Here is a 22,969-nt window from a genome sequence, read left to right on the forward strand (position 1 = left end):
CCTATCTCATCTGGAACATCTCATTTCAGATCAGGATCCAATCCTGGAGCTCAGAAACGGGATGTCTGGTCTGACCGGATCACGGGCTTTGCTCTGTGGCTGTGCAGAGGCGGGCGGCATGGCCTCCATGAATCCGTTTGCTTTGAGGATTTCCTCTCCTCTCCTCTGTGCCTTGGCTGTTTTCCACAGACATGCTGGTGCATAAAGTGCATCACAGCTCCAGACTGACCGATGTCTGCAGCAGCTGAGAATAAACCAAGTTCATGGAATCAAAGCTTTATTTAAAGGACAACAGTTCTGCCTCAGACTCAGATGGAGAGTTCTTGGAGCAGAAATCAGATGAAACATGAGACGCTTTGAAAGCTGCTGTTGCTCCTGGACCGATGGTAGGATCCTGTCTGCTGCAGACGGAGCTCCAGGATCGGGGACTGAGCAGGAAGTTCTGGGCCGGCCCGGCCCGACCCTCTGGACTCCAGTCTGGGTTCAGGTTTCCTCTTCTTAGAAAGATGTTCTGGTCATTTTTAGTTTGTCCTTGGCAGAAACACTGAAGCGTTCTGATTCTTAGCTCCACCCCCTCAGGCGTCCATCAGGTACCCACCTCTCAACTGTACGACCCCACACATGCTGGGGGGGGGGGGGGGGGGGGGGCAGTTACATGAGCAGCTATGAAGTCAAATGACTGGATTTTGGTTATCTGGGTCATGCAAACATGGTGACACTTAAAGTCGCCCACAGGAGCCGGTCTAGGGTTCAGCAGCAGAACGGACCGGGTCGCTCGGTCCAGTTTGGGATTAGCTGACTCCAGCAGGGGGTTCTGGGAAAGTGGAGCAAAGGTGGTTCTGTTCTGGGTGTGCGCCTCATGTCCTGCACATCCAGGCATTTCATGTTACAGCTGAGCTCAACACTGAGCGGCTCAGGAGGCCCTGATTGGCTGAGAACAGCATGGGGCTCACAAGGGGGCGGAGCTTTAGGCCCTTTTCCAGACGTGGATCTGCAGGATCAGCAGGGCAAAGGTCACCACTGCTCACCTTCATGAACAGTTCTGCCCACACAGAACCAGATGTTCTGAGGCGGAGGCCCGTGCACGTCACTGTGGGGAATCTTCACTACCCTCTTCAGACGTTTATGAAATAAAGCATCAAATTCTGACTGCAGTAAATCTAAGACAAACTTGAAACTAAAAATGGATGAAGTTTGGTCACTAAAATCCTCGTTTATTTCGTCTCGTTTATTTCGTCGTGCCGTGAGCAGAGCTGTGACTCAGCCAGGAACCCGTTTGTCTGGAATATCAGAGCCTCCATGTTCTGGGTTTTAGTTTCTGGTCTTTAGCTTTGATTTCTAACATGTCATGTTGAGCTTTGACATGCTTTAGTGTTGAGGGGTTTGACCTTCAGGGCCACCGTAGCTTTGAGTACAACCACACTTGAAAGTCCATCCAGACGCAGCCCTGAAGCTTTCAGCAAATGTTCAGACAGAGACGAGAAAACAACTGACACTAAAGTAATCCATTCACACAACAAAAAGAAAATGTGTTTATCTAATTGTGGATTTATGGAACAGATTGGATGAAGGTTTACAACCAAAAGTTTACATGTATTCAAAAAAACCTACAAGAAGTCACTAATAGATCTGGATGAGGCCAGAAAGGATTAAACAAAAACTGTCACTTTAGCACAGTCTCCATGCAGAATAGTACCGTGAACGTTTTGTACCATCTGTAAATAGTAATGCGTGTATTAAATACGTACACCATCAGGTTTTGTGAAAAGGGGGGGGTGGAACACTCCTTTTCAAGAACACTCTATTATTTTATGTCTTTTAAACCACCATGTTGGTTTTGTGTTTGAAATGAAAAACTAAACTGAAGCTTTCAGGCTGACGTCACCTCCTGGAAGCAGAAGCTCCAGCGCCAACAGTAGGTGGGACGTCGGCCCCCCCTGGTGGTGAAGTATGGTACGGCCCGAAAGGATCAAACGTCAGACTGTTGGCTGCAGGTCGACACACGAGGTCACGTGACCGTCTGTTTATTGGAGCAGCAGGTGACACCAGGTTGGACTGCCTCTTCAGTCACACGCGTGCACGTGGCGTGCACGTGCAGCAGCTGCTCAGTAAATGGCCTCGTCCATGTTGTCGTCGCTGTCGCCGCCGAATTCCTCGCCGTTGTCGAAGTACGACATGATGTAGTCGGTTTCCTGCACAGAGGGTCCAGTTAGACCTGCAGAGCCTCCGTGGTTCTGACCCAGGCCTGCTGACCACGTACCTCCTCCAGTTCTTCCTCATCATACTCCTCCTCTGCCTCTGCTCCCTCCTCCTCCTCCGGCTTCTTCTTCACCCCTCCCTCCTCCTCCTCTGAGCTCTGCTCATGCTCCTCCTTCTTCTCCAGGGTCTGCAGACACTTCCATTAAAGCCATCATCATCATCATCATCATCATCATCAGAGGTTCTATAGAAACCCTTCACCTCCAGTTTGAGCAGCACCTCCTCTTCCTCCTTCTTCTTCTTCTTCTTCTGGACTGGCACAGAACTATCCATGGTGCTGAAGGCCAGACCTGAGGGAGACAGCAGCTGATGCTCACCCCCCTGAGTAATCTGATTACTGCTGATGAATACTGTTCAGACGAGTCAGTAAGGTACCCAGAGTACTGAGTAATGGGATTACTCGCCTTCTCTGACTCTCCTCCTGATGTGGACCTGCAGCTCTCTGGGGAATCGTCTCCAGTCTGAAATCCAGAGACGTGCAGACATGAAGGTTCTGATGGCGTTTTCATTGGATGTTACCGTGGTAACGGCGTCTCACCCAGGTTCCAGTCCGTGAGGCTGTTCGTCTGCTCGCTGCTGTGATATTTGTCCGAGTAGCGCTGAACATCTGCACAGGAAGAAAGCAGGACTTTCAAAATAAGACTGCGTGTGTGTGTGCGCGCGTGTGTGTGTGCACGTGTGTGACCTCGCTGTGCTGCTGCTGGCTTGATGAAGAATGGCAGATTCTTCATCACTCCTCTAAAATCCTGCTTCAGGGCCAATAGATACTCTGCTTCTTCTCCACCTGCCAGGGGGAGGGGCTTCTGCTCCATCACCTGGACACCAAATCCACCAACTTCAAATCCCAGAATTCAGTGCTTCAAAATCAGCGCATTACCCCAACTGTTGGTGTCAGAGCAGAAAAATGTCAGAGCTCCTCTTTCCTGCATCTGTTGTTTGTTACGGTTCACGTCGAGACGATAAATGTCTGCCTAACGTAGACGTCAGTGACATCCCATAATAACCCACAAGGTTCAGAATGACATGAACAGCTTTAACAAACAATGAAAACAACAACAGAGGGATTTCATTCAACCAAAAAGAATAACACTTAAATATAAATGAGGGGTTTTCCTGGTGTGGGCGGGGCTTACAGGAAACACAGGCGTGGGCTGCTGAAGTCCTGGGGGGAGACCTTCTCCCCTGCTGATGCTCGAGTCCGTGCCGAAAGGCCTACGGCCCCGCCCTCGTCCCGCCATGGCTGGTCCCCCTCAGACAAAACCGGACCGAGCCAGAACCGCCCTAAAGACACAACAGGACCCCACTGTAAATCAGGATACGTCCACGGGGTAAGCCCCGCCCCTGTCACACAGCCCAATGACCACTCCCCCTTTTCAGGTCAGAGGGAAGCGCATCAAGGCCTTTCAGGTGTGTTTGATCGTTTTCGGTTGTTCCTTCCATCCCCTCAGAACCTGATGTCATGTAGCGTCTGTTCCAGCAGGTGGCAGTATACAGGCATTTCCAGAGGAAAAAACGGGAATAAACCAGTGACTGCATGTGGGAACTGGACCGAGTGGCCCCGCCCCCTAGCGTTCCAAACAGGAAAATCCCGTAGACATCTACAAACGGCTGTTCCTCAGTCGTTCTATGGGTCAGAGGAACCGCTCTGGATCTGATTCTTTAGAACCTCTTCCTGATAATCCTCATTTTTCATTTCATTTCTGTAGTTCAAGGTATAAACTGACCAATCAGACGCCTCAATGAAAGTGGGTGGAGCCTGCTGACCCTAACCCCAAGTTTGACTGATTTCTGTAACCTGCTTTCAAGTGGGTGTGGCCTTTCAACAAGCTCACTCCTGGTTGGTCAGTGTGGTTGCTATAGAAACGATGACTCAGACCAACTCGGACCAATCACTGGCGGCGGCGTTAAAACGGCGACTGAATTCTGCATTGACTAGATATGGACTAGGAATCGGATCCGTCTCGACAGGGAACCATTCCAGCCCTGATGACGTATGTGATGATGTCACTGACGACACTGCAGCATGTGGGGCCTAAGAACCCACGTTTGAACCCCTGCTTCCTGATGACGTCACGCCTCTCTGGTCGCTGTGGTTCTGAGCTGCTTTCAGAGAAACGAGGAAAATGTTTTGGTTTTTGATTCAGGGGCTTCGGCTGACGTCATCAGCCTCATCGATCAGGCTGATCGTGAAGCTCCATCAGAACCCTGCGGGCTCCCTTCTGACCTGGGCTCGCGCTCGGTCGGGTATGACTCCTCTGACCTGTTCCCGCTTTTCCGTTACGGCTGCAGCTTAGTGCGCGCTCCCGCGGCGCGCTCCATGTTCGGTTCAGACTTTCACAAACTCCACCACGAACGGTTGTTTACCGTCCCCGGACCTCGCTTTACAGGCGCCCCGCCTACTACCCACCGGAAATGTCCTACGGCAGTTTGCGCGCGCTTGCATTCTGCGTTGGGCCGCGCGTTTCTGCCCCCTATCGGACAGGAGGACAGAAATCCAGCTACATTTATGGTCGATAGCAGTGGCGGTTCTACCCTGAATTACTCCCCGCGCGAGACCCCCCCGCCCCCCCCCCCATAGAGTCACTCTGTCCATGTCAACTGACATGTTTTATTGGAGCAGAAGTAGCAGCAGAACAGCAGCAGCAGAACAGCAGCAGCATGCTACCATCACAGCTCATTTAACATTTATGAACTAAGTTTACAACAGCCTTTGGCTGTGTGTGGGGCCATAACCATAACCATAACCATAACCATAGCTGGATCGCAGGCAGTGTTTGGCCGCTCATGCGACTCCTGTGGAGAGTCCTCCTGAGCTGGGGGGCAGGTGCCGCTGTTTCTTTTGTTTCCCATCGTTTGTTTGCATTTCTGCTCTATCCAACCCGCTGACCCCTTGGTGCACCGTTGTCCAGGAGCGGTGCCACGGCCGGGATTTCCGGGGATCGTGTGTGCTCTGTACACCGTTTCAGCGAGTGCCGTCCATCCACGCACTGGGGAGCGGCGTGATGAAGCCGGATCGAGAGCTATCGGAGCGGGTTCCCCCTTCCGGCCTTCTGTGGCCCCGGGCACAACCAGAGCCCAGTGTCCCACCACCCTGGACTGGCGTCGGTTACTGCCACTGTACGCAAGGGGCGTGGCATTGAGCCTGTTGTGCCGCAACAGAGCGCACGGCTGGGTGCAGCTGACTGTGTGGGCTGGGCATGATGGCCCTTGTGGTTTGGTTAACTCTTTTGGGTGTCTTTCAGAATAGGAATTTTAATACTATTTGTAATAAAGGGTGTCTATTTTCTTAAAAGCACAGTCTTGGTTTCCTGTCGGAGAGTCCTGTGCTCTTCATTTTAAGTCTTCTACTGGAGGCATCCAAGGGGAAACCATACTGCCACAGGAATCTTGGTGCTGTGAGCAGAAATTGACGTCAGCGCCAGTTTTGGCCTGTGCTGACTTCACACTACCCTTTATTCTGGAAGTAGATGCCAGCCACAATGGCCTTGGTGCAGTTTTGTCCCAGGAGCAGGGTGGCAGTGTGCGGCCATTGCCATGCCAGTAGGGGGCTAAAAGCTACAGAGCGTAACATGCAGAACTGCAGCTCTATGAAGCTGGAGTTCTTGGCTCTTAAATGGGCCATGATGATTATGAGATAAAGTATCGTTCTGGCAGAATGTGGACGCCCTGTCACGACATCCCAATCGTAGTTCAGCAGGGGTCGGCGACATGGCACCCGGTACTTCACAAAGAAATGACCGAAAGAAAGATGGCCGACAGGCTTTGAGGACATTCCTGCTAAAATCTCACAGTCTGACCCCAGACTTTGGTGAAGCTGCAGCTAAGAAAAGATGGCAGGAATCTGGCTTAGACCAATGTGCAGCAAACAGCTGGAATATTTCTGTGTCTGAGGCACTTTTCCCACTGCAAGGCCTGGAATGTTCAGAGTCAAATGTTGGAGTTTTGTTGAATGACATTATTTTTGGTTCTTTTGTTGTTGGCTTTGACAAAGATTTCCTGAGAAGTACTTTATTTATTTGTTTAAATAGGGAAAGAAAACCACTGATGTCTTTTATTTCTAATTTCATTTCTCATCTTTGTAACATCAAGCTTTGGCTGTTAGGGTCAGTAAATATTGAGTTCTGCCCGGGACTTTACTTCCCTGCTTTATTTTGTCCCCCCCCCCCTGATCTGGACGATGACGACTTTAAAACTGAACCTGATCCGAGAGTCCGGACCCTCAGTCCTGGAGGATGGAGCCAGCCTCACCCCCCCCCAGCTGCGGTTTAGCCCCCGCCCGTCTATTTTTCACATCTTACTCCTCTGCTCGTCACATCAGCTACACACCCACCTCAGGCAGGATCTCAACCCCCCCAGGGTCGCCGTCACCACATCAGCCCCCACCCACACTCAGCATCTGCTCCGCCCCCGCCCAGTCAGACTTGGGTTCAGTTTGGGGGGACGTCAGTGTGACAAAGATCTGAGTTCCTGCAGCTTGGAGGAAGAGGAGGCAAGGAGGAGGCTGAAGAGTGGAGGTGTGGGTTCCTGGAGAAGCTGCTGACCTTCATCTCCAATGGTTCGGGTCCAAAGAGGACCAACATGAAGACGACAGGAAGCTGGATGATTCTGCTGAGTCTCTGCTGCTCAGGTACGTTTCAGAACCAGCCTGTAGCAGAACCACAGGTTCTGGTGGCGTTTGGGGGCTTCATGTGATTCACTTCCATTCTTTGTTTCTACGTTTTTTCATTTCTCATTCATGGTTGGTTGTTTGTTGGTCTTGGACCTGCAGGGTTGTTGTCTAGATTAGAAGGTAGAAGACGGAGACTCCTCCAAAAACCAGACCCAGTCTGGTTCCAGATTTGATTCAATGAGTTTTTGCTGAAGCGGCTCCTGTAAGCCACTGCTGAGGGCAAAGAGGTCCAGAGAGCAGCGGGCCGGGTTCAGCACCGTGAAGACCACGGTTCTTGCTCTGTGGACCTCCATAGGAGTAGTTGTCAGGGCCAGACTGGGACATCTGTCCCTGGGGGGTGGGAGCAGAGAGGGGGCATGGTGTGAGGGGGGCAGTCTGGTTTGGGGGTGCAGATTGGACCTGCATGGTTCAGTCAGTGTGAAGTTCATGGTCAAATGTGAGCGTGCGACGTCACACGCCCCCCAGTGGGGGGGGGGGGGGTGATGTAGAGGTCAGGTCGGGGGGCAGCTCAGAGGACCCAGATGGGAGGCGACTGCAACCCTTATCCTGCTTTCAGAAGCCTGGTTCTCAGGAGGGGGGGTCATGCTGTCTGTACCCCCCAGGAGCAGGTCTGGGTTTTTGTAGGACTTCATTAGAACTGAGCTAGACTGGATTTGTATCTGCTGCAACTTGGACTCCTTATTCAGACCAGAACCTTGGAACCAGTCCTTAGGTTCAGAGATCAGACCCCCCCCCCCCCATGTCCTGCCTCTAATCTAATCAGCCAAACCATCAGGATTTGGACCCAAAATGGTTCCGTTGTCAGACTTTAAGACAGCAGCTGATGGAGACAGTCTCCAGTTCTGCAGAACCATCATCTTTGGATGTATGACCCAGTTCTAGAACCACAGCCTCACCAGTTCTGAGGTCTGGAAGAACTTTAGTGGTCTGGACATGTTCTGGGTTTGGGTCATGTTCCTGTGGTGGGGGTTCTGCAGTTCTGTTCCAACAAAGTCCAGAAGGGTTCAGAACTCGGAGCAGATGAGACAGACGGGTAAGTCTGGTTCTGTTAAACCTGGACTTTGAGTCTGGGGAGGTGTCAGCACAGTTTTGGTTCTGGGCTGTGTGTGTGTGTGTGTGTTGTGTCTGGATCTCTTTTTGTTGTCTTTGTTGTTGCCATCACTCGGGTCACGTTCACGGTCCCTCCTCCCACAGCATCTTCTGAAAGAGCAGCTGGGACAGAGTGGGGGGGGCAGGGGGTGACTGATTGATGGGGATTTGGAATGGGGGGGGGGGGGGGGTGAAGGGTTTGGGAAAGTCACCCGATGAGTTCAAGTTGAAAAGGGGGCAGATTATGCGTTTGTGTTCATGTGGATGGGGTGGGGGGATGGGCAGCAGGGGGCCATAAGAGCCGATCATCAATAGAATCTGAGCAGAACCTGCAGTCCATTGGAGTCCAGTGCTGGGGGGTGGGGGTGACCCAAAGATCCAGTGGGTCAGAACCAAACACAGCCAGTTCCAGGTTCAGCTCTGGACCCAGTGCTTATCTAGGCCAGAACATGCAGAATTCAGGAACCGTTGAGGAGATGTGAACGGTTCCACTTAGTATTTCTACAGAACCGGGTGGGCTAAGCAACTGAGACCAGTGGTTACTAGTCTACCAGGTCATCACGCCATCTACCAGGTCAAGATGAGCATGGAGAAGACAGAGATCGTAAACAGGAGTTCCGGTTCTGTTCCTGTTCTTCTACAAATGTCAGATGAGGTCATTAGGTCAAACTTTTGGACCAACAGAATATTTGAAAACAAAAGTGAAGAGCAGCTTAAATCCAGAGGAACGTGGTCTGAGAAGAATCTGAACATCTCTGTAAAGAGTCGGGTTGGAACCGGAAGGAGAAGCTGAAGATCCACAGAAAGTTCTGGAGGTCCAAAGAGACTTCAAGAAGTTCTGGTTCAGCAATCACTGAAGATGTGCTTCCTGAAACCGTCTGGAGGTTGTCCTGAATTTCCTCTCTGATGGAACTTCTTTTATTTCTGAAGAAGATCATGAAGTTCTGGATCTACAGGAACCATCAGAACCAGGACTCTCAGTCCACAGAACCAACGAGAAACCTGAGCTTCTTCTAGTTTGCTTCAATTCATGAAGAGGTTCTGGCAGGTTCTTCCTTATGATCCGGCTCTCTGTCTTTTGAATTCAATTCAATTTTCTTTATTTCCAACAGAAATGAAAACAAAGAGAAGAGATTGAAATAGACAGATGAGACACGAGCTTAAAGGCTTTAAGACCAACTGTGTGTGACTCCGCCCCTTTTTTACACCTGATGATCTGTGTTTCAGTTTTGTTCATGTTATACATTCACATTACATTCTGCACAGCACCTTTGCAGAAGTGACATTTATGGATCATTTCCGGTCTTGTTCAGGTCCATCAGTGAGATGTTTAGGTTTTTTGAATTCATGTAAAGGTTTGGTTTGTTTTAAACCTTCATCCAGTCTGTTCCATAAATCCACTCATTCATCATTTTCTTTTTGTAGTGCGAATGCTCTGCTTTCTGAAGTTCAGCTGATTTCTTAAGTTGTACGTCTCTGTCCTTCAACATTTGTTGGAAGTTCATAGGTAATAAGTTATTTCTGTCTTTATGCATGAGAGCTGTTTTCAGTTTCACTAGATCCCATAATTTCAATGAGCTTTTAAAAATGGTCTATTTGTTTGTGTCCCATAATCCACTCCATGAACTATTCCAACAGCTTTTTTTATAAGATATTTATCCCTTGTGCTATCTTAGATGACCCCCCCCTTGCATTGAGGTGTTCTTCCTACCATGACAAAGGTGGATAAAGGTGGAAAGATTTCATGTAATCCATGGACACCAGTGAAGATCACAAATCATTGAAGAAAAAAGGTTCAGAGCTCTGTCTAGTGGGTCTAGATGACCCACCTCCCAATGTTAAAGTGCCTAGGATAGACCAAGGGTTACAGACTGTAGGTTTGTTTTATAAGTATTTCCCCAAACTTCTCCACTGTACTGTAACTATGGTAGTATTCTGGATGAATATGTTAGTAGACGTGCTTTGTGAGAGTATGATGCGTTTTTCCCAACACTGCTATGCTTTTAGCAATTTTGTCGTCCAGAATTACTCCAAGGAACTTTATTATAGTTACTCTTTCCAGAACAGGATTATCAATGGCTACTTTTATTTCTACATCTGCAGGAATGTGGCGATTTAAGAAAATCATGAATTTAGTTTTGTTAACAAAAAACCACTGAGTGAGTGAGAGTTTACTTTTGTCAAACCATTGTTTTAGTTGATCTAAATCTGTATTTTCTGTTTTTACAGTTTCCCTGAGATTCTCCCCTGTACAGACTGTACTTGTGTCATCAGGATATAAATGTTAATGTAACATTAATGTAAAGGATGAACAGTGTGGGACCTAATATTGACCCTTGTGGAACTCCACAGCTTAGATTTAGCAGGGATGATTGACAGTCCTCCAGTTGGACAAACTGCTGCCTGTTATTAATGAAACGGTTTAATCATTGTGATGCTGGTCCTCGTATTCCAGATCTTTCCAGTTTGTTTACTAAAATGTTACGGTCAAATGTGTCAAAAGCCTTTTCAGATCCATGAACACTCCTACTGTGAACTCTTTATTGTCAGTGACATTTATAATTTTGTCGTATGTTGTGTAATCGTCATGGATGTTGATCTGTTTTTTTCTGAAACCATATTGATCGTTGAACATTAGTTTCTGTTTCTCTGCAGAATTTCCAGCCTTGTGAGGAAAACTTTGAGTATTTTTGAGACTGGTCAGAGTACAGACACTGGTCTGTAATAGTAGATGTTTGTGTAATGGGATTACTTTGGCTAGTTTCATTTTTTGAGGAAAAGTTCCTGTTTGAAAGGATAGATTGCAGATGTCGGTCAGCGGTCGACATTGGGATCAATGACCTTTTTATCACCATCATATTAATTATTTAACCGTCTGTAGATGTTTTGTTTTTGAATTCTTTGGTAGAATTTCTTTTGTTTCCACGGCTTTCAAATAGATCGAGTTTGAATTTCTCTTAATGCAGTGTTTCTATTTCTGATTTATTAGTACCCCCCCCCCCCCCGTGTTTTCTGTCTTTCTTTATTCGTGGGACTGACGCCGAACCTTTCCTTCTCTCAGGTGTTTTTGCAGCTTCTGAATTGGCTTTCCTGATGGAGCCTGATGACATCATTGCAGTCAGGGACCGCCCCCTCACGTTAAACTGCCAGGTTGAAGGGGAAGGTCCCATCACCATCACCTGGAGACGTAACGGTGTTCCCGTGGCAGCGGGCGTCAGGACGGCCATACTCGCCAACGGCACGCTGCTCATAAGAAACTTCTCCAAACGGCGTGAGAGCAACGAGACGGACGCGGGGGAGTACGAGTGCGCCGCTCAGAACCGCTACGGCATGCTGATTAGCCGCAAGGCCCACGTGAGGCTGGCCTGTGAGTTCCCCCCACCTATCATACCTGTGCACAAACGCATATCGTCACTAACCACCCCCACCCCCCACAGCCCTGCCCAGGTTCCTGTCCCACCCACAGTCCTTGCTGGTGGATGAAGGGGGTGTGGCCCGACTTAGCTGCCAAGTGAGAGGGGTCCCAGAAGCCAACATCACCTGGCAGAAAGACCAACGCCCCCTGAGCACTAACGACCCCCGGTGAGTGCAATAAAGATGGGGGGGTCAGCACTAAGGCTGGAGCAGGGGGCTTAGGTCTCTGTGTGTGCAGGTACACTTTGCTGCCCAACGGCGTGCTGCAGATCACCGGCGTTCAGCGTTCGGACAGCGGCTTCTTCAGATGTGTCGCCTCTAATATCGCCAACATACGATTCAGCCACGAAGCCCAGCTGTCTGTCACCGGTAAGACCACACCAGGGTCCCAGAAATCCCAGTTTAGCTCCTCCCCTCACTTGCCTCTTCACTGACGAGGGTCTTTGGGTGCAGCTGCAGGATCCAGAACCTACAAGGAACCCGTCATCCTGTCCGGTCCTCAGAACCTCACCATCAACATCCATCAGACTGCCATCCTGGAGTGCATTGCTACAGGAAACCCCCGCCCCATCGTGTCCTGGAGCCGCCTCGGTAACCAGACCCAGACCCGACAAGGGCTACGCTCTGACCCGACTCTCAGAACTGATCACTTCCTGCCTGTGCTGGTGTCCTCAGATGGTCGGTCCATTGGGGTGGAAGGGGTCCAGGTTCTGGGAACGGGGAACCTGATGATCTCCGATGCCACCTTGCAGCATTCTGGAGTTTACGTCTGTTCTGCCAACCGACCCGGCAGCCGGTCCAGAAGAACTGCACAGGGACGGCTCGTGGTCCAAGGTATGTGTCAGCAGCCCACACCGCCTGAACCCGAACCAGAGACCCAGTCTGTGGACCTCTCTGCAGCAGACGGGGTTGTGGTTCATCTGTCCTGGTGTCTCTTTAAAAGCGGGTCATCCTGTCCCAGAACCTGTGTTTCCATGTCTCACATTTATAGCTCTGCTACACCCAGAGGCCGCTGTAGGCTGGTCCCCCCCCGTTAGAGTAGGTGCTTCACCTGTTTGCTCAGATGGAAAATATTCCAAATGTTCTTTAGTTTAACATTTCAAACGTCAGCAGCAAAAGAACTGAGGAGAAAGAAAATGCAGGAACCTTGAGGAACAGCGGAAAACCTTAAGGGAGGTTTGGTTTCGTCCACCGATCCTTCGTCCCTCATCCGTCTCTTCTAACTATCCGACCTACTCGTCTGTTTCTTCCATCTCTGGAGTTTTTTTAAGGGCCTCGCCCTGCTGCCACTCAGCTCGAGGTCGGGGAGGCGGGGTCAGAGGTCACTTGGCTCATTGTGTGCGTATGTGCTTCATTAGAATGTGGATTAGCATGAGAACAGAGCCACTTTACAAAGGGGACTTTTTCCCGTCTGCCTGCTCCTCACCACCTCCTTTCCCACGTCTGGATGCCCCCCCAGCTGAGATCCATCTAGTCAGTACTGTTCTGAGAAAACCGATCCAGATTCTGCAGGTTTCACCCTGAAAACTCTCAGCAGCAGTTCGGCAGACACAATATCTGCGCAGACGTCTGTGCAGAGAAGAAGCTCGTCTATCTTCATCTTCATCATGGGGGCGGGGCTTCTGGTGTGTGGTGCAGTCTATGCTCTGCTCTCATGCTGGAGGGTTCAGTCTACCCATAAATCAATTTCTTTTGTCTGTTAATGACCCCCCCAAAAGGCAGACTCACAAACATACAAATAAAGACCCCCTTTGACCTTTGACCCCTGCCCCATCTTTGCATTTAGGCTGTAGGAGGAGGGAGGGGCATCCTGCGGTTATAAGAGGTAATGGAGGCATGTGTCTGTGTTCTTATGGCGACAAGGCTGCAAAGTCGAGACAGCACCTGTCCGTCAGACGGGCTGGGGTTAAAGGTCAGATACAAAGAAGTTCAAGTTCAATGTGAATTTCTCACGATGATGAAGGTCTGCAGCAGCAGAACCAGAGGAACCACCAGGTTCAGAAAAGGTTCTGTCTCAGAGAACCCGCCTCCTGCTTTCGCTGGTTTCACTGCTCAACAACATGAAATCAGTCTTTAGCAGAGGTCATAGGTCAAAGCAGAAGAGAACCTGTCTGCTCTTTCAGCAGAAATGTTTTGATGTTGAGTCGGAACATCTGGACCCACCAGAACTGAGTCAAGAGTGGGACTGTGAGCCCAAAGGCTCCTGGCTGCAGTTCAGAACGTGTCTGTGGAAAGAAGGCCACATTTCAAACTTGGTTGAAACCAGACGCCAGACCTCGTCTGAACCACAGCAGGTGGCGAGATGGGAGGAGCTTAGTAAAAGAGCTCTCCTCACCTGACTGAATCAAGCAGCTGATCAAAGGTCCAATCTCCCCTCCCCCACACAGACGCTCCAATCAAACCATCAGTTAATCAGACGTGCTGTGGTCCGGTGATTCAACAGTTTGGTCTAGATTGTCGTGTCCCTGAATCCACAGTGCCCCCCGGTGGCCTGGAGTGCCCCCTGTGGGTCAGACTATGTTGTCAAACAGAGCAGCAGGCTCATGATCTGCTTGTGTTCCAGCTCCTCCAGAGTTTATTCAGTGGCCTCAGTCTGTCTCCAGACCAACAGGGGGCAGTGCAGTCTTCAGCTGCACAGCCACCGGCGTCCCTGAGCCACATCTCATCTGGCTGAAGAACGGCAAACTGCTGAATCCCGGTGGAAACGTCAAGCTCACCAACGGGAACACGTGAGAGTTTTGGCAGAGTCCGTCAGACCGAAAGATTCTTCCCAGACTGAAACTCTGTCGTTCCTTCCAGGACCCTCGCCATCACTCGCATCACCCCCGAAGACGAGGCCATTTACCAGTGCATTGCTGAGAACACTGCCGGTACCAACCAGGCCAGTGCCCGGTTGGCCATCAGCCAGGGCCCAGAACTGTCTGCCCCCCCAACGGGCCTTCAGGCCACACCCCTGACATCCAGCGGCCTCCAGCTGAGCTGGGACCAGCCAGAGGAACGGGTCGGCCAGCAGATTATCGGATACGTCCTGCACATCCGACGACTGGGAGGTGAGAAACAGCCACCAGACACAGACACCTTCTAAGCCCATCAGAAGGTTGACCAAACAGTCTTCCTCAAGTTCTGGGGTGTTTGTGGTAGGGTCACTGGATCTCAGATTCAGGATTTGTACAGAGACCTGGACCTGCCTGGAAACAGGTGTGAGGTTGCTGAACATCAGGACCACCTTACCTATGTGTTCATTTGCGTCCTGGGGACTACTTGGTTTTTGGTGGAGTCTCAACCAAAAGTTGACCTGTTTCTCACTCATGTTCTACTTCCTGTCACATAACCAGAACCAGACAGTGCAGAGCTACAGGAGGCAGTGAGTAAAACCACCTTCACTCACGACTTAAACAATCTGGATGCTGCCACCACCTACTCCATCTACCTGAAAGCCTACACTGCTCTGGGGAGCAGCCAGCAGTCCAGCACTGTCACGGCCACGACACTGGGGGGCGGTAGGTCTCTGCACACAGGAAGTCTTCTTCACTGCTTTGTTTCACAGCTGTTCCTGATGTTCTCCATGTTTGTACTAGTTTCACGAGGTAAACACATCTTTCTGTTCCACTTCAGTTCCAGATCCTCTGAGTTTCTTCACAAAAGTCCTCAACCAGACTGCTATACAGGTGTACTGGGAACTGCCCAGTAAACCTGGAAAACTGGAAGGCCTTAAACTGACCTACCATGGGGTCTCCAACCCAGACATTAAGGGGCAAGAGATTGTCCCTGCACACATCAACACCCACATCGTCTCACACCTGGGTGAGTTCACGTGCTTTTCCTGGTTCCATGTCCGTGTCTACGTGTTGGCTTTGAATGGTGTCGTCATGACCTGCAGGTTCACAGGTGGTACCTGCTCCACCGCCAACAAAACCTCCTAATTTGTCTTCATGACTAAAACTGAAATAAAAATCTTTTGTTTCGCAGAATCTGCATATAAAAAATCATTTTAGATGTGAGGAAGGGAGGAGCATGAACGAAGGTCTACCACAGACGGTTTAAGGTCTACCACAGTAGAACAAAGGTCTACTGCAGCATCGTGGACTTTACCAAAACTAAACGTTCATATGTTGGGTTTTTTGCACCTGAGCTGTTTCTCTTTCTCACGTTTAGGCTTCTTTGGATTCAGAGTTTACAGCAAACCGGCAAACTGGTTGCATGAACGCAGCATAGTCACCATAGCAATTACTGATTCTTCCTTCCACAGAGCCTGAAGGTCTATACAAAGTTCAACTGGTTGCGTTCAATGGAAACGGCGACAGCCGATCTACCAGCCGTCTGGTGTCCCTGTCTGAGGCAGGAGCAACAGAAGGTACAGATGGTTTGTTCTGCTGGTACTTTGACATCTTCAACCACTTCAACCTAACGGCTGCTCTCCCCTCAGCTGCTGCCACCTGTAACTGTGACCAGTCAAATAACTCCACCTCTGCCTTGCTGGTTGGTGTCCACAGCGGTCTTGCCTGCATCCTCTGCTTCCTGCTCTTCATCATGCTGGGCTACAGGCGGAGGTGAGAGCCTCACCTTTATCTTTTCAGGTCTTTTTTTGTTTTTTTATTCTTCCTCCATTATATCCTTACCTCATTCTTCCACTCGTTCTTTCCTGTCAGCTTTTTCTGCAGCAAAACACGGAAGCCCCCACCCTCCGAAAATGGCACTAGAGCCCATAAAGGTCAAACCCCAGAGAGTATGGAACTAAGACAACACAACCAGACATCTGTAAGACATCTGTTAGACCTCCACCAGACCTTCACCAGATCTACATCATATGTTTATAAGGCCATCATCAGACCTCCATCAGACCTCCATCAGACCTCCATCAGACCCCCATCAGACCTCCATCAGACCTCCATCAGACCCCCATCAGACCCCCATCAGACCTCATCAGACCCCCATCAGACCTCCCATCAGACCTCCCTCAGACCCCCATCAGACCTCCCTCAGACCTCCCACAGATCTCCATCAGACCACCATCAGACCTCCATCAGACCCCCATCAGACCCCCATCAGACCCCCATCAGACCTCCATCAGACCTCCCACAGATCTCCATCAGACCACCATCAGACCTCCATCAGACCCCCATCAGACCCCATCAGACCCCCATCAGACCTCCATCATATGTTTATAAGGCCATCATCAGACCCCATCAGACCCCATTGGACCTCCCATCAGACCTCCATCAGACCCCCATCAGACCCCCCTCAGACCTCATCAGACCCCCATCAGACCCCAATTAGACCTCCCTCAGACCCCCATCAGACCTCCCTCAGACCTCCCTCAGACCTCCCATCAGACCCCCATCAGACCTCCCTCAGACCTCCAATCAGACCCCCATCAGACCCCCATCAGACCCCCATCAGACCTCCCTCAGACCTCCATCAGACCTCCATCATATGTTTATAAGGCCATCATCAGACCCCATCAGACCCCATTGGACCTCCCATCAGACCTCCATCAGACCCCCATCAGACCCCCCTCAGACCTCATCAGACCCCCATCAGACCCCAATTAGACCTCCCTCAGACCCCCATCAGACCTCCCTCAGACCTCCCTCAGACCTCCCATCAGACCCCCATCAGACCTCCCTCAGACCTCCAATCAGACCCCCATCAGACCCCCATCAGACCTCCATCAGACCTCCCATCAGACCTCCATCAGACCCCCATCAGACCCCCCTCAGACCTCATCAGACCCCCATCAGACCTCCCTCAAACCCCATCAGACCTCCCACAGACCTCCCACAGACCTCCCTCAGACCCCTTACAGACCTCCCATCAGACCCCCATCAGACCCCCATCAGACCTCCCTCAGACCTCCATCAGACCTCCCACATACCTCCCTCAGACCTCCTACAGACCTCCCATCAGACCTCCATCAGACCCCCATCAGACCCCCATCAGACCTCCCATCAGACCCCATCAGACCCCCATCAGACCTCCCTCAGACCTCCCTCAGACCTTATCAGACCCCCATCAGACCCCCATCAGACCCCCATCAGATCCCATCAGACCCCATCAGACCTCCATCAGACCCCATCAGATCCCCACCAGACCCCCATCAGACCCCCATCAGACCCCCATCAGACCTCCATCAGACCTCCATCAGACCCCCATCAGACCCCATCAGATCCCATCAGACCACATCAGACCCCCGTCAGACCTCCATCAGATCCCCACCAGACCTCCACCAGACCCCCATCAGACCTCCACCAGACCCCCATCAGACCTCCATCAGACCTCATCAGACCCCCATCAGACCCCCATCAGACGTCCCTCAGACCTCCATCAGACCTCCATCAGATCCCCATCAGACCCCATCAGACCTCCATCAGACCCCATCAGACCCCATCGGACCCCCCTCAGACCTCCATCAGACCTCCATCAGACCCCATTAGACCTCCATCAGACCTCCATCAGATCCCCACAAGACCTCCATCAGACCCCCATCAGACCCCCATCAGACCTCCATCAGACCTCCATCAGACCTCCATCAGACCCCCATCGGACCCCATCAGATCCCATCAGACCACATCAGACCCCCGTCAGACCTCCATCAGATCCCCACCAGACCTCCACCAGACCCCCATCAGACCTCCATCAGACCTCATCAGACCCCCATCAGACCCCCATCAGACGTCCCTCAGACCTCCATCAGACCTCCATCAGATCCCCATCAGACCCCATCAGACCTCCCATCAGACCCCATCAGACCCCCATCAGACCTCCCTCAGACCTCCCTCAGACCTTATCAGACCCCCATCAGACCCCCATCAGACCCCCATCAGATCCCATCAGACCCCATCAGACCTCCATCAGACCCCATCAGATCCCCACCAGACCTCCATCAGACCCCATCAGACCCCATCAGACCCCCATCAGACCCCCATCAGACCCCCATCAGACCTCCATCAGACCTCCATCAGACCCCCATCAGACCCCATCAGATCCCATCAGACCACATCAGACCCCCGTCAGACCTCCATCAGATCCCCACCAGACCTCCACCAGACCCCCATCAGACCTCCATCAGACCTCCATCAGACCTCCATCAGACCTCCATCAGACCTCATCAGACCCCCATCAGACCCCCATCAGACCCCCATCAGACCCCATCAGACCTCCATCAGACCCCATCAGATCCCCACCAGACCTCCATCAGATCCCCACCAGACCTCCATCAGACCCCCATCAAACCTCCATCAGACCCCCATCAGACCCCATCAGATCCCATCAGACCACATCAGACCCCCATCAGACCTCCATCAGATTCCCATCAGACCTCCATCAGACCTCCCTCAGACCTCCATCAGACCTCCATCAGACCTCCATCAGATTCCCATCAGACCTCCATCAGACCTCATCAGACCCCCATCAGACCCCCATCAGACGTCCCTCAGACCTCCATCAGACCTCCATCAGATCCCCATCAGACCCCATCAGACCTCCATCAGACCGCATCAGACCCCATCGGACCCCCCTCAGACCTCCATCAGACCTCCATCAGACCCCATTAGACCTCCATCAGACCTCCATCAGATCCCCACAAGACCTCCATCAGACCCCCATCAGACCCCCATCAGACCTCCATCAGACCTCCCATCACACCACCATCAGACCCCCATCAGACCCCCATCAGACCTCCCTCAGACTCCCATCAGACCCCCATCAGATATCCATCAGACCTCCATCAGACCCTCATCAGACCCCCATCAGACGTCCCTCAGACCTCCATCAGACCTCCATCAGATCCCCCCCAGACCTCCATCAGACCCCATCAGACCCCCATCAGACGTCCCTCAGACCTCCCTCAGACCTCCATCAGACCTCATCAGACCCCCATCAGACCCCCATCAGACGTCCCTCAGACCTCCATCAGACCTCCATCAGATCCCCCCCAGACCTCCATCAGACCCCATCAGACCCCCATCAGACGTCCCTCAGACCTCCCTCAGACCTCCATCAGACCTCATCAGACCTCCATCAGACCCCCATCAGACCCCCATCAGACCCCATCAGACCCCCATCAGACGTCCCTCAGACCTCCCTCAGACCTCCATCAGACCTCATCAGACCCCCATCAGACCCCCATCAGACCCCCATCAGACCCCATCAGACCTCCATCAGACCCCATCAGATCCCCACCAGACCTCCATCAGATCCCCACCAGACCTCCATCAGACCCCCATCAAACCTCCATCAGACCCCCATCAGACCCCATCAGATCCCATCAGACCACATCAGACCCCCATCAGACCTCCATCAGATTCCCATCAGACCTCCATCAGACCTCCCTCAGACCTCCATCAGACCTCCATCAGATTCCCATCAGACCTCCATCAGATCCCCACCAGACCTCCATCAGACCTCCATCAGACCCCATCAGACCCCCATCAGACCTCCATCAGACCCCCATCAGACCTCCATCAGACCCCCATCAGACCCCCATCAGACCCCCATCAGACGTCCCTCAGACCTCCATCAGACTTCCATCAGACCTCCATCAGACCTCCATCAGACACCCATCAGACCCCCATCAGACCTCCATCAGACCCCCATCAGACCTCCATTAGACCCCCATCAGACCCCCATCAGACCTCCATCAGATCCCCTCCAGACCTCCCTCAGACCTCCCACAGACCTCCATCAGACCCCCATCAGACCTCATCAGACCCCCATCAGACCCCCCTCAGACCTCCCTCAGACCTCCCACAGACCTCCATCAGACCCCCATCAGACCCCCATCAGACCCCCATCAGACCTCCCTCAGACCTCCCTCAGACTCCCATCAGACCTCCATCACATCTCCCTCAGACTTCCCTCAGACCTCCCATCAGACCTCCATCAGACCTCCCTCAGACCTCCCATCAGACCCCCATCAGACCTCTATCAGACCTCCATCAGACCTCCATCAGACCTCCATCAGACCCCATCGGACCCCCCTCAGACCTCCATCAGACCTCCATCAGACCCCATCAGACCCCATCAGACCCCCATCAGACCTTCATCAGATCCCCATCAGACCTCCATCAGACCCCCATCAGACCCCCATCAGACCTCCATCAGACCCCCATCAGACCCCCATTAGACCCCATCAGACCTCCATCAGATCCCCATCAGACCCCATCAGACCCCCATCAGACCTTCATCAGATTCCCACCAGACCTCCATCAGACCTCCATCAGACCCCCATCAGACCCCATCAGACCCCCATCAGACCCCCATCAGACCCCCTTCAGACCCCATCAGACCCCCATCAGACCCCATCAGACTCCCATCAGACCTCCATCAGACCCCCATCAGACCCCATCAGACCCCATCAGACCCCCATCAGACCCCCATCAGACCCCCATCAGACCCCCATCAGACCCCATCAGATCCCCCCCAGACCTCCATCAGACCTCCATCAGATCCCCCCCAGACCTCCATCAGACCCCCATCAGACCCCCATCAGACCCCCATCAGACCCCCATCAGACCCCCATCAGACCCCCATCAGACCCCCGTCAGACCTCCCACATACCTCCCTCAGACCTCCCACAGACCTCCCATCAGACCTCCATCAGACCCCCATCAGACCCCCATCAGACCTCCCATCAGACCCCATCAGACCCCCATCAGACCTCCCTCAGACCTCCCTCAGACCTTATCAGACCCCCATCAGACCCCCATCAGACCCCCATCAGATCCCATCAGACCCCATCAGACCTCCATCAGACCCCATCAGATCCCCACCAGACCTCCATCAGACCCCATCAGACCCCATCAGACCCCCATCAGACCCCCATCAGACCCCCATCAGACCTCCATCAGACCTCCATCAGACCCCCATCAGACCCCATCAGATCCCATCAGACCACATCAGACCCCCGTCAGACCTCCATCAGATCCCCACCAGACCTCCACCAGACCCCCATCAGACCTCCATCAGACCTCCATCAGACCTCCATCAGACCTCCACCAGACCCCCATCAGACCCCATCAGACCACATCAGACCCCCGTCAGACCTCCATCAGATCCCCACCAGACCTCCACCAGACCCCCATCAGACCTCCATCAGACCTCATCAGACCCCCATCAGACCCCCATCAGACGTCCCTCAGACCTCCATCAGACCTCCATCAGATCCCCATCAGACCCCATCAGACCTCCATCAGACCCCATCAGACCCCATCGGACCCCCCTCAGACCTCCATCAGACCTCCATCAGACCCCATTAGACCCCCATCAGACCCCCATCAGACCTCCATCAGACCTCCCATCACACCCCCATCAGACCCCCATCAGACCCCCATCAGACCTCCCTCAGACTCCCATCAGACCCCCATCAGATATCCATCAGACCCCCATCAGACGTCCCTCAGACCCCCATCAGACCTCCATCAGATCCCCCCCAGACCTCCATCAGACCTCCATCAGACCCCCATCAGACCCCCATCAGACCCCATCAGACCCCCATCAGACGTCCCTCAGACCTCCCTCAGACCCCCATCAGACCTCATCAGACCTCCATCAGACCTCATCAGACCCCCATCAGACCCCCATCAGACCCCCATCAGACCCCATCAGACCTCCATCAGACCCCATCAGATCCCCACCAGACCTCCATCAGATCCCCACCAGACCTCCATCAGACCCCCATCAAACCTCCATCAGACCCCCATCAGACCCCATCAGATCCCATCAGATCCCATCAGACCACATCAGACCCCCATCAGACCCCCATCAGACCCCCATCAGACCCCCCCCAGACCTCCATCAGACCTCCATCAGATCCCCCCCAGACCTCCATCAGACCCCCATCAGACCCCCATCAGACCCCCATCAGACCCCCATCAGACCCCCATCAGACCCCATCAGATCCCCCCCAGACCTCCATCAGACCTCCATCAGATCCCCCCCAGACCTCCATCAGACCCCCATCAGACCCCCATCAGACCCCCATCAGACCTCTGTTTCTTGTTAAAGTTTGTTCTGTTCGTGATATGGAGTCTTCTCCTCCACCTGCAGGCAGTTGACTCCACCTCTCCACCGGTGATCCTTATAATTGAGCCACCTTTACCAGCACAGATTGGACCGGGATAACCCCAACCCCCCCCCCCCCCCCCCCCCCCCCCCCTGCCCCCCCTGTGGAACCTTCTCTTCCTCAAGCCAACAGAGGATGTAGAGGGGACCCCCCCCCCCATATTTCAGCAAACTCTTTACTTCCAAAGAACACTACCTCAAACTTGTTGTCCCGGACCGCCGTCAGGCCATGGTGCCGGTCACTGACCTACCTCAAAAGCAAAGGCTCCTTGGGGGCCAGCTTCCACTCCTGATTGATTCTTTTCTTCCTTGTCCTCCTCAGAAAGAGGTATTTTCTCCCACAGTGCTGCTTCAGGAGCTCAGAGCCAAAAAAGTTGAAAAGGTTCCTGGGGTGTACGTGCTAGTCTTTGTTTCAGAATCCAAAAACCAGAAGTGATGTTTAGCATCCAGAAACCCCATCTGCAGAACTGGAGAGTT

General features: G+C 52.4%; 2 protein-coding genes across 5 annotated transcripts; one reads left to right on the plus strand and one right to left on the minus strand.

The window, feature by feature from the left end:
• Window positions 1-1,193: 1,193 nt before the first annotated feature.
• Window positions 1,194-4,678, minus strand: polr3gl (RNA polymerase III subunit G like). Of its 4 annotated transcripts, none has more exons than XM_004085065.4 (8): window positions 4,520-4,678; window positions 3,393-3,540; window positions 2,945-3,074; window positions 2,798-2,866; window positions 2,664-2,720; window positions 2,461-2,549; window positions 2,261-2,386; window positions 1,194-2,192 (listed from the first exon to the last, which is right to left on the minus strand). In XM_004085065.4, the coding sequence occupies exons 2-8, from the start codon at window positions 3,495-3,497 to the stop codon at window positions 2,106-2,108; spliced, it is 663 nt and encodes a 220-aa protein (XP_004085113.1). In that variant the 5' UTR covers window positions 3,498-3,540; window positions 4,520-4,678; the 3' UTR covers window positions 1,194-2,105. The 4 variants fall into 4 exon arrangements, with proteins under 4 accessions (XP_004085113.1, XP_011491749.1, XP_011491750.1 ...); XM_011493447.3 differs by having other exon boundaries at window positions 2,261-2,395; XM_011493448.3 differs by having other exon boundaries at window positions 2,261-2,395; window positions 4,484-4,660.
• Window positions 4,679-4,863: 185 nt separating this feature from the next.
• LOC101163381 (immunoglobulin superfamily DCC subclass member 3) lies at window positions 4,864-22,564 on the plus strand. The gene is made up of 14 exons (XM_023963987.1): window positions 4,864-6,886; window positions 11,079-11,384; window positions 11,455-11,599; window positions 11,670-11,800; window positions 11,885-12,022; window positions 12,107-12,265; window positions 13,995-14,160; window positions 14,231-14,481; window positions 14,767-14,931; window positions 15,047-15,235; window positions 15,681-15,785; window positions 15,858-15,981; window positions 16,081-16,189; window positions 22,478-22,564. Exons 1-14 carry the CDS (start codon window positions 6,838-6,840, stop codon window positions 22,550-22,552), a joined length of 2,112 nt encoding a protein of 703 aa, XP_023819755.1. The 5' UTR covers window positions 4,864-6,837; the 3' UTR covers window positions 22,553-22,564.
• Window positions 22,565-22,969: the final 405 nt, after the last annotated feature.

This window comes from Oryzias latipes, chromosome 16 (assembly GCF_002234675.1).
Source record: "Oryzias latipes chromosome 16, ASM223467v1".
Lineage (NCBI taxonomy): Eukaryota > Metazoa > Chordata > Actinopteri > Beloniformes > Adrianichthyidae > Oryzias > Oryzias latipes.